This window comes from Olea europaea, chromosome 19 (assembly GCF_002742605.1).
Source record: "Olea europaea var. sylvestris chromosome 19, O_europaea_v1, whole genome shotgun sequence".
In the NCBI taxonomy this organism is placed as follows: Eukaryota; Viridiplantae; Streptophyta; class Magnoliopsida; order Lamiales; family Oleaceae; genus Olea; species Olea europaea.
Window position 1 is genome coordinate 10,085,555 of NC_036255.1, and position 11,611 is coordinate 10,097,165.

At 33.8% G+C, this 11,611-nt stretch overlaps 1 protein-coding gene across 7 annotated transcripts; it reads right to left on the minus strand.

Moving 5' to 3' along the window:
* Positions 1–210: 210 nt before the first annotated feature.
* On the minus strand, positions 211–8,442 carry LOC111368771 (oxysterol-binding protein-related protein 2A-like). 7 transcript variants are annotated; one of them, XR_002698042.1, is made up of 12 exons: positions 8,317–8,442; positions 7,738–8,184; positions 6,001–6,345; positions 4,750–4,846; positions 3,617–4,056; positions 3,268–3,423; positions 2,826–2,993; positions 2,578–2,718; positions 2,244–2,465; positions 2,029–2,146; positions 1,014–1,201; positions 211–489 (listed from the first exon to the last, which is right to left on the minus strand). XR_002698042.1 is itself a non-coding variant. In XM_022990206.1 (12 exons), the coding sequence occupies exons 2-11, from the start codon at positions 8,131–8,133 to the stop codon at positions 1,025–1,027; spliced, it is 2,256 nt and encodes a 751-aa protein (XP_022845974.1). In that variant the 5' UTR covers positions 8,134–8,184; positions 8,333–8,441; the 3' UTR covers positions 211–489; positions 1,014–1,024. The 7 variants fall into 7 exon arrangements, 6 of the variants coding, with proteins under 6 accessions (XP_022845974.1, XP_022845972.1, XP_022845973.1 ...); XM_022990206.1 differs by having other exon boundaries at positions 2,033–2,146; positions 8,333–8,441; XM_022990204.1 differs by having other exon boundaries at positions 2,033–2,146; positions 8,317–8,441.
* Between the last annotated feature and the right edge of the window lie 3,169 nt (positions 8,443–11,611).

Genomic DNA, 11,611 nt, shown 5'->3' on the forward strand with positions numbered 1-11,611 from the left:
AGGTCAATCCAGTCAGTCCAAGTTAGTTGTAGATGAGCCAGTTCAGGCTCGTAGCAAGACTGAATTAGATCAAGATGAAGGCAGATCGATGCATCCATTTTGACACCTCAAAGAGAATCAAAGAAAATCTCAGAAAATTTTCAACCATAATTTAGGCATTTACAACTACTATTGTTATACATACATTCTCAAACTAATTAAAAACAATAATAAAAATAACTACCTAGAAAGAAAATGTTTAGCTGAGCCTGCATAGCCGAAAATTGTAATGAATTATGAGTTATTATTACATTGATCTCTTCATACAACAGATAATATCACGTAGCAACGTAATTTTCGTATGCTATATCATGGCCTACCTAGGAATTGATACAAATGTCGGGGATCTACAATTTTTCGACTGCATAGAATGATAACCAATATACTGGGAGAAACAAAAGGCGTCTTTTCTGTCTGTTTATAGCATGTCCTCCAAGGCTTTTCTGCTTCCTGTATGTAGAAGCAACGTACACCATTATCAGGACTATTTACATAAACCATACAATCAATAGTCCATAAAAGCTGCAATAAAACAGTATTAGAAGTAAGTTCCTATGTTCAATCGCACGATAGTCAGAAGGTAGACCTGGCAGCGGTTAAGGATATATTAAAGGATGGACGACTTGTGTGCTTAAGACATGTTTTTCGAAGACTTAAAAGAAGATTTTGTTCACTCTTATCTCAAAAGGGATAGATCAGTTCTAACATAACAAGGTGGTGGTTACTGCTGGTCTATTTGTTTAGAATCTTTCAATAAAATATTTAGGTATAAGGCTTCGTTTGTTGTATTTGAGATTAATTCAACACATTTTAATTTCTCTTTTGGAAGTAATTGGCTGTATGAAATTCAAAACTTTGGGAACTAGTTCTATCACACTTCTTCACTAACAATGGATATCCAAAAACGTACAAGGCAATAGAAGAATAATTTATCGGAGCAATCACACAAGAAAAACAGGGAGAGAGTTAAGTACCGTTTTAGAAATCAGGAATTTTCAAAGGAGTTGGGGCCTTCACTAATCTCGCCAAATATATTTGGGCATCTATCCCACTTTCCCTGCTCTCGGGCTTCCCAGTATCCACCCACATACCGGAAAGATCCGTCTTTGCAATCTCTTTGGAACCATCTGGGCTGCCAACCATTTTCTTGTAATTTCCTTGACTGTCAAAGGATACAAGATGCAGCAAGAATCATATTCAGATGCTCATTAATGTAACAAATATTCTGAAGCAAGTATTCAGATGGCTCGATTGATAGAAAGGATGTTAATAGTATGTAAAATTTATGATATAATAAAGTTGTTGATTTTCAAGAGACATATATAACCCATAGAGAAACATGGAAGTATAATGGCCAAGTATAACAAACAAGCAAGATCATTAAGCGAATTTTCCATTCTACTAATATTTTGGCTGATTAATTCTGTCCGGTTGATCCTCGCCATATAGTATTCACTCACAAAATGGGTTTTTGTATTGCCTTCTATCAGTGTGCAAGGATGGAAATCTCACTATAAAGAAAATGGAAGAGTACAAAAGAGAGGGGCAATCTTGCAAAATTCAATCTCATAATAATAACAAAAACTCCATCTTTTGGTTCACAATCTAAAGCTTGTAATTTTTTCATCTCAATACCTTGCCAGTGTCAAATATACCCAGATATGATATAAAGATTCGACGCTGATTTGTGATAACCGATATCTATTTGAATTTCATATATAAAAATCAGTTTTGTTATTTAATCAAAAAAAGTATTACCCACAAACCGTATGTCATCTCGCCCATCCATAATAGAAGTTCCCCTCCCCCCACCAAAAATTTCCATAATACCAGTCATATCTCTCAAGAATTTGTTGCACATATCAAAAGAAGTTATTAAACCAGTACTTCCAAAAGAATTTGCATGTATATATCTGCAGAGTTCCACATTACAAGTTTTACTCATCATCACCGTCGTGAGTAAATTCATGTAGCATGCAGAAATTTTACTTGCCATTCTCTGTCGCATTTCCAGTCGCAACTTCTCTGAATTTGCCTTGTCATATTCCCCATTCTCTAGATAACGTTGGTCTGGTCTCAGTCTAGAGTCTGTCGGTGGAAGCTTTTCCTTTTGTCACATCAAATACATATAATCAGAGAGTTAATAATGAGACAAAGACAAAAGTGAAAAATGCACAAAATATTTTTCAACGTGTCCTCCACACCTTCAGTCCCGGCGTCAACTCATTTAGCGTTATCGCAAAAGAAGTTAAATTGTAGCGAGTGATATTTGAAGGTGGCTTATTCCTTTTCCACAATAAAGATTCATCATACTTATCTTTCACCTTGCCAGTGCCCTCTCCATTTATATAATACATGCTGTCATCCCACTTCCCAAATAATGTAGCAACCTTTTTCCCAGTGATATCTTCAACAAATCCATTAACCTGTTCAGTTAGTATGTTTTTTAAAATGTCCAGTCATTAAATGGGAAAAGAAACAGTGCTCGACTGTGGAAAGTGGGATACATATATCCAGATAGATGTATTTTTCTTTTACCTGGTGAGGATTGCGTTCAAAAATAGACTGCTCCTTGAATTTGAGCTTGCACGAGTAGTGCCGATTACTTCTTATATACATTGTTCCATGGTGTTCACAATATATATTACCAAGGATTAGATTGTAGATGCTTGTTGTGACCTGAGGAGAATGCTACTATGTTTAAATGTACTTTTGCATGAAGTTTAAGATGAGCAATATAAAGCTATATAAAGAACTGCACAAGTATGACCATTTGCACTGCACACCTTGCTCCACTGAAAGATCACTCCGTCATCAAATTCTAAAGTAAGGATTCCAACGGGATCGAGTTGAATTGATCTCCCCCAGAATTTTGATTTAAGATTACTGTCAGCCTGGAATTTCCAGCCTTTACCTTCACAGTGACATGCAATGACCGTTGGGTGGTGACTGACCTGTTTAGGCAACAGCTAGTTAATAAGAATTCTGTTTAATGAAAAAAAAGTTAAAAACAAGAAAATGTTGATTTTACGTTGTGCAGTTATTTTGTGTGGATAGTCAGATTTAATAGGCCTTTCAATTGGTCCATAACATCTTAGGAGGTGCGCTAATGAGGAGATATGAACTGCTATGCAGTAATTTAGAGGAAATATACGGATAGTTCAAATGGATGATTGCACCACATATTGGTTTGTATTCAATAATATTACATGTTACTGGGGTACCTACCTTCTCAGAGAAGAAGCGAATTCCTTTTTCAGGATAATCTGCTTCATAAGTTTCTCCCAGTAAAGGATTGAAGGGTTTACAGTGACGGCCTTCCGACGAAGCATATCCAGAGACAGCAAAAGCAGCAACATATAATATTCTCAAAAGATCATTCCCCTGGATAAAAATAAATAATTTTAGTATTCTATTTGATCAATAAGTAAGACTTTAGTGCATTATATGCATTCTAAACTCTAGCAAAAAATATTTTCAGACAATATTACACTCAGAAAGACAACCATTTGTGACTGTAACAAAATAGAGAGAGAGTCATATAAATTCAAGCTAGAGTAAGCTAAACAGATCGTACCGCTTTACCGTGCTCGTATGCCCTATCCAAAAGATAAGAATACTCTAAATCTTCGAAACACTTCTGCAGGGATGATATTGGCTCATTGAAGTATACAGGGAGACAAACTTGTGTAAGATCTTTCCCAATGTTGTCTTTGATTATAGACCATAAACTGGTGCCTTTCTCTTTCTCAACTGGATCTGGTAACCTTTTTCTTCTTTCAATTTGTGGGTATCTAGAACCAAATACATTGTTCTTTGTGTTCCCCTTGTTCACATTGTCAATTTGATTTTTGGATCTTGCCCAAGAATCCATGTGAACTATGTCGACTGATTCACAACTAATAGTTGGTTCAAAAAAATATTCGTTTGTGTCGAAGAAGTGGGGTTCCTCTTCATCTGATGCCTCCTCAAGCTCTTGTTTGTCAACATCATCCGATGATTCTGTAGTGCTCCATTCTGTGTATTCAGAATATGACATCAAGAAATACTGAAATACATATTGCAATAACAATGCAGAATTGATACCATAAGTTGTATGAGTATGTGGAGGGATACGAGAATGAGAACAAAATAAGGATGCAATCCTATCTGCGCAGATAACCCTGCAGCACCAATATGAGGCACTTTTCCCACTGGCTGCGTATAGGCCACATTTCAGACTCAATTTCAACAGTCGAAGTATTGACAAGTAAAATTATAATACATATATACACATTTACATTCATACAAATATAAGCATACATGCATATAACATGCCCATTGATACGTAAAGTTCTACATATGTATCAATCAACTAATATCTAATTCATGTAGACAGCATTATCTACAAATCAGAATTTCATTATAATCTAAGAGACGTGAGGGAGAACATGGTCCAAAAAAGTTAAGTGCCAGGACCTAAAAGGTTAAACTAGTGAGAATTCAAATAACATGAGATGAAAATAAAAATAAAGAACCAAAAAGCGTGTAGAAGAAACTAAAATGACCAAATAAGAAATTTTTTACATAAGGCTTTTCTCATGATTATTAAGAGGACCCTATGGCAAATGTGGTCACAAATCTGAAATAGAGTCTTACCATAATGACAAAATTGATATTCTTCATGCATAAGGTCCTCCTAGAAAAGGAATGTTAGGATCTGTTACATACCACTAAACTTTCCACGTGCTAGATTCGAATGCTCCTGTTTCATTAATTGGTGTTCCCCATCATTAATTCCAGAGGCTTCAGGTTCAACATTGGCTGCCTGGAAAAGTGAAATGAAATACTTTATTGATGTTATGTTGCTACTTTTTAAAGAAATACTCAATATTACAAAAAGCAAATGCTACATCTTTATAATTAAGAATCTTGAAAAACCACTCAGATCATCAGTTCATGTTGATTTCAAGTTTACATATTTCTGCCTTCAAATAGTGGGGCATAAATTAATCATTTAGAATGCAGAAATAAATTATCGAAAAGAAATTCTTCCAAGGATCTTTCTGTTAACTTGGTTATATTCTCCCCCGAAAGATTTAAAGAAGAAAAGGATTATTAAGTCATCAATGACAGCAGTATCTCCGACAGGAAAGCATTATAAAACAAAAAACAAAAAACAAAAAACAAGTTGAATGTGAAAATACAAAAAAAATCTCTAACTTTTTGACAAGGGATACACTAAAGGATTCTTAGCCTTTATATGAATGTCAACGTCTCTGCTGGAACTAGAGAGTCCCTTTGACTATAATTTTAAGTATCCCTTAATCTTGTTAGGCATAAGTTCTGAGATTGTGCGAATTTTGATCGCTTAAACAGCCACGGTAACCACAATGTAGCCATACCGTCCCCAACAAAACTCCGAACATAGGCCTAGATCATTTTTACAACAGAGTTTTCTTGTGTAATAGTTACAGCAGATTTTAAAGTAAAACTTTCACTTGATATAATAACGGGCTACATTTTAGAGAAGGAGACCAAACAAAAAATAAGAACTCGTGATATAAACCAATTAAACCACAATCTCTATTATTATACGTAACAAAAGTTAACAATTAAAAGTTTTTTGCTCAAATATGGGAATATAATAGACCATTCAATAATTAATGAAGATGAAAAGGCACGAACTACAATGTGTACCTACCTATTTAAAAGTTATTAACTTCCTTTACTAATTTAAACATTTAATTCTAAGGTTATTATTAATATAGATAGCATTTCATGAATTTCAAAATAAATCTTTATTAATATAGACGGAAATTCATGAAGTTATTTTATTTTTATTGGTCAAAGAAGTTGAAGAATATAGATGGAATCATTAGTTCAATGTTAGAACTATTAATAATAAATATCGACGATCAACAATAATTGGTTACTTGTGATCCAACACATGAATTACATCATTAGAAAAGCAAAGATTACCTCTAACTGTCTTAATGTGTCCAGCAACTCGCATCGCTCTTCACAAATGACTTTAAATTGATCTTGAATTTCCGAAAATTCAGAGAGCATGATCTGTTCACAGTCCTTCACAAGACCCTCTCCAATGCCGTCGTCGAGCAAGCGATGCTTTAGCCTTTCAGTTGATATCGATAAATTCCTAGTTAAAAGGGGGATGTTCTCATTCATTGGGCTTCTTGTTGAAATCAAAGCTTGTGTCCATGCCGCTCTTTCTTTCTTCGTATTAGTCCTCAAGTAAAGTGTCTTTGTAGCTGTAATTATGTAAAACCGCCTATCGTCTGATTTACTCTCACGAAATGATGAGACCTGCAAACAAATCCGAGTAAACATTTACAGTATGTTTGGTAAGGTGTACTAACGAAGAAGATAAATTAAAATTTTGTTCTTTAATAACTTGTCCTAGAAAATGTGTGCATATCCCTCTTACATCCCAAAATCAAATACACACACTTGCAGTTCATGTTATATACAGAGTTGTCCAAAAAAATTATATTATAATCCCAAAAAAGTAGATTTATCATTCAAGTAATAAAAGACTATGGAACAGAATAACCAGCACTATCATGATCTCGAAAAATCATTACTCGAATTAAATACCTCTCTGAAACACCCAATATTTACTATGGAAAGCTATATCATGAGATAAATTTGCAAGAACATAGCATTGGAACACCACAAAGAAGTTTTGATACCACAGAAATTAAACATACCTAGAACCTAAAAACATAGTAATAAACTAGGCTCATCGATTCTCCGGTCACCGGAAAAATCCCTGGTGGCATTAATTTACCCTCAAATGAAGAATAAAAACATTACAAAGGCTTAAAGAATAGGTAGAATTTTTACTGACTTTCCGGAGAAGCCAAGAAAAGAATTTTAGGCTTGTAATGGCATATCCTCTCCCTTGTGCTTTTACTTCTTTGATTTTTCCCTTTTTTCCCCTGAAGTGTTAAACCCAGTGAATTGCAAGTCAGCCAAGTCTCCAATGCGGTGAAAAGGTCCCAAAACTTACAGATTATTAGAGGCTTCAGATCTACCATTATTTTCAATTGCTGTCCCACCAGATTATTCTCATTCCCTAAATGGTTCAGATTTTGAATTGGAGAAAAAGTCACCGAATAGTGATGTGACCTGACGTGAAAAAACCATAAATAAACCTGGCTTAACCCTACAGCATTTTGCCCTAGTACTGACCCCTATTATCCACCTGCTGATGTGACCCACTCAAGATTAACGCTCAGTTAATTATCACTGTTATAGTGAAAAAATAGTTAATAATTATGAGTAAATGAAACCCAGATATCAAAGCTATTTCTGGTGCAGACTGCAAAGAGAAGAGGAGAGGCAGTAATTTCTGCTGACATTAAAATGGAAACAAAATAGTAAAAGAACAATGCTTTTCTGATGGTAAAAAGTCTTTTCTGCAGTAACCCCTAAAAAGACAAGCCCCCACTTAGCCTTTCCCCCCGGATTGGAAAATTCCATTGTTTGAACACAATTTAAATAATTAAAATTTTAATCGAAGTGGTGCAACCGTTATCAGAACAAAGACATCTTGATTCTTGAATTCAACACTGGGATATTATTCTCCTTTGAAGAAAAAATTATTTCAATGCGACATTGTTTCTGTCTAACTTCTTGAACTCTTATTAATGTGTACAGTGCATTTAAAACTACAGTTAAAATCAATTTGCCAACCTTTAAATGGACAGTTCCAACCGTTTTGCTGTGTTTTCCGCGGATGTTGACGGTGCCGGAATTAGAGGGGGCCTTGACGTGACCGATGAAAACGACGTCTTCGCAGCCGTAGACGGTTTCCGGCCTGCGGGTCTTGGAGTAGGATAGAACGCCATTGCTACGGAGGGTGAACCACCGGGATCGCCATCCCTTGCCGTAATTAGTCCACTTGTAGAGGATCCCGGCTACACTACTGCTACTACTGACATCAGATCCCCCAGCATTGAAGTCAGATCCACCGCCGGATAAATTCAGTACCGACCCAGTTCTCAACAGGATCGGCTCCGGCGTCCCGTCCCCGATCGCCGGACTCTCCAAAGAAATGCAGCATAAAGGGTGCATTTCCTTTACGCGCATTATGATCCCATAATTATAAAACCCATTTATAATATATACATTCAAAGATATCTGCAACAGAGGAACATCAGAAAAAATGGATCAGTAACTGCGATATATACGAATACATACACACGTGTATATATGTCTATCATAAGAATTTATGAATAGAATGAAACCAGGGAAGAGTAGTGAGAGATAGACCAGCGAAGCTCGGAACTGAGAGATTCTTGATTGTACAGAGAAAGAATGAAGAAAGAGAAGGGGAAAAATAGTTAAAAAAGAAGTCTTTCGATATCGAAACGGTAAAGAAAGAGAAACGAAAATGATTTTAAAAAGGTAATTTCACATGCATCTGTGTGCAAAAACATATCTATATAACTGTGGTGGCAATTTTGGGTCTGCCGTGGATTAATGGCTTTAAGGGGAGAAATATAATTAGTGCAGTTTGAGACATATTATTTCAAAAAATATACATTCTTAAACAGTAATTTGACATCATTTCAACTACACATTCTTGAATAAAATATTACACGTAGATCAAAAAATTATTCTTATTTTTTAACCACATATTTCCCATCAATACACTATTCATGAACGTTCTATTACGTTAATAATGTGGCTCAAACGTGCCCTTATAATTTGGTTTTTGTTGTATTTTGCAGTTTCCAAAAAGTTGGATTCTTTTTTAGATCCTTCTTCATGCTTAATGGGATACGGATATTGGAGAGAGGGAGGGACAGCCCTTTTGTTTTAATTTGATTTTTGTGTTTATTTTATTAATGATGTCTTTTATTGTTTTGGTAATTTTGTTTTGTCTCTTGTCCAGAGGCTTTTTTGTTGGTTTAATCACCTACTAAGATTTCTGTTGTTTTTTAGTAATAATAAAATCAACTTTTGAGATTTTCTCAATTCTCTAGCAATGTTTGAATAATTATAAGAATACATTATAAACAAATCAGTTCCATCGTAAATTTGAAAGATTTAAACAAACAAGATCTTTAATAACTACAACAATAATATTGATTCTGGCGTAGCGCTCGGGTTGTCCCTCTTCTAAAGTACTATCTATATCACAGCACTGTTATGACAAAAGTCTTTTGAGATCTATATAAAATGAATAATGTTATTTGCAGTCGCTCACTGCAACAGTTGCCTTACGTGGTATACATATGGCAGGTGGTTATTTGATGTTTTAATGAATAAAAAAACTACCACATTAATGCATTAAATAACCACCTACCATGTGTATGCCACGTAGGACGACTACCGCAGTGAACGACTGCAAATAGCATTACTCATATAAAATATGTACCAAGTCATATTTCTCTCAATTTATTTTAATTAGATTAACATCTACATGAATTTCCGTTTCTTATCTTATTCATTTTAGTATGACCTCATTTTTCCAATTCATTAACACTCAAGGAAAATCTTATACATTACATGCTCCTCAAATCCTAATTCCTCAATATACGTCAAAAAGAAGTAAGAAATAAGTTTGAAAAGATTGTTACTAGTATGAAGAAAATTGTATGAATGAAAAAAGGCGAGTTTTGTACCATTGTCACTTAAATAAATGTTTAAAAGATGAAAAATAGAGTGTTATTCATTTAGAATGATGATGATCATTGATCTACTGTTACATATGAAAAAATGCATTCCGTCATCATTGGATAATATGACAGTAATCATCATCATTTTAGGTCAATAAAATTATTTTAAAAAATAATTTACTTTTTACATATATTTAAAATTATTTAAAAAGTAGTTACACACGAAAAAAATAATCATCATCTTAAATACTTTTATGACCATGGTTGGCAAGAGCGAGTCGGTGAAACACAAAGTCAAAAAATGAAAGGAATTATGCCAGACATATCTTTGTTTGAAATTAAATTTTGAAAGAAGGAAGAACTTGAAAGGGAAGTAATATTGACTTCTAATATTATATTAAATAGATGTTAAAATTAGCTATCAAGAATGGGGTTTGATATATGTACATTATATGGAATTATGACTTGTGTGGCCTATAGTAGTTGACTTAATATAATGTAATTATGAAGTCTAAATGTAAATTATTCGAACTATTATTCAATCGATTTTTTAGTAAATCATCAATGTCAAAATGTCGATTACGAATATTCTTGTTATTGCTTCAACTCACATTCACCAGAGATTGATACATTCAGATCTAATAGTTTCGAATAAATTAAATATGTAAGATACGAATGCTTTTCATTTCACAACTAAAAGCACTTTTTCTTGTGTTATTTTTAGTCCAATTCACATACTGTAAGCGAGCTAGATATCACTAATTATTTAAAAGAAAAAAAATTAATAATTTCCAATACTCTTAATTTCTTTAAGGGTCCAAATAGAAGAAAGGAAAATAGAAAATTCTCGAAAAATGACCGAATTCTAACCCTACGCGTGAACATCATGATTTACCCAAAATAATAATAATTAAAATTTACTGTTTTAATATAATGTAAATTAAATGAGGAGTACTTTTAGCTAACTTTGGAAACAAATTTAGGGTCATTAATGTGATAATTAATTGATACATCTATCTTGTTGAGTAGATATTCATGTTGGATCATTATAGCCTAAAGTCTTTTTGGGTGATTTGGGTGAAGTCTCCAAATGTTTATGTTGAAAAGTTTTAGATATGTTAGTACAAAAATTTGAATGTGGTTTTCATAACTGGGAAGGAATCCCATGTTGGAAAAAGCACATTACAGCTTCTTTTTAAAGAAAAAAAATAAAATTATGTGTTTCAATCTTTTAAGCTTTAAAATTTAACACAACGCTCTTAACTGCATCCTACAATAGTCAATGGCTACTCGCAAGGAGGCGAGTGGGACCGTGTGTACAGCGATTAGTTGTTGATGAAAGAGAAATATTGTACAAATTCGTTGATTAGATTGTGTAAATGGATATGATCTTTTCAATATAATGAGTTTAAACAGATCAGGCCAGGCGTCAAATCATAGTAAAAGGAAACACAGTGTGAACCACCAACTTTGTGTCGATTCTAAAATTGCATTATTCAATGGTACAGATTGATCAACGCCAAAATGGGTGCATTTTAGAAAGGACATATAGAAAAATACAAATTGGACACTCGATTGATTCGAACACTCAAAATCTTATCTCCAAATATTTTTGAAGTGTCCAAGCATTCAAATGTTCATTCTTATTCCCATCAAGAAAAGTATAGTCTTTCATTAGTTCAACCATCAAACTCAATATAGTACTGTATTTATTTTTTGAAGAAGTGTCGTCTTTGAATATAGAGGGCGGTTTATCCTCTATTAGCAATGAACAAGAGGTAAAATTTATCTTAAATATATTTTATAAGTTATACCCTAATCCATTGCCATTCATAAATTTATATTCATTTAATCTCGTTTAAGTTTTTTCAATTTTTATAATATATGGTCCTCGTCAATTGAGGGCAAATACGGTTCCTTTTGTTTTTCAAGAAATTAAGTCC

Excerpts from the sequence above, each read along its gene's own strand:
- LOC111368771 (XM_022990206.1), bottom strand. The coding sequence starts at position 8,133 with ATGCGCGTAAAGGAAATGCACCCTTTATGCTGCATTTCTTTGGAGAGT. Across the intron at positions 4,847-6,000 it reads ACACATTAAGACAGTTAGAG|GCAGCCAATGTTGAACCTGA; the intron begins GTAATCTTTGCT and ends TCACTTTTCCAG. Across the intron at positions 2,994-3,267 it reads TTCGCTTCTTCTCTGAGAAG|GTCAGTCACCACCCAACGGT; the intron begins GTAGGTACCCCA and ends TTGCCTAAACAG.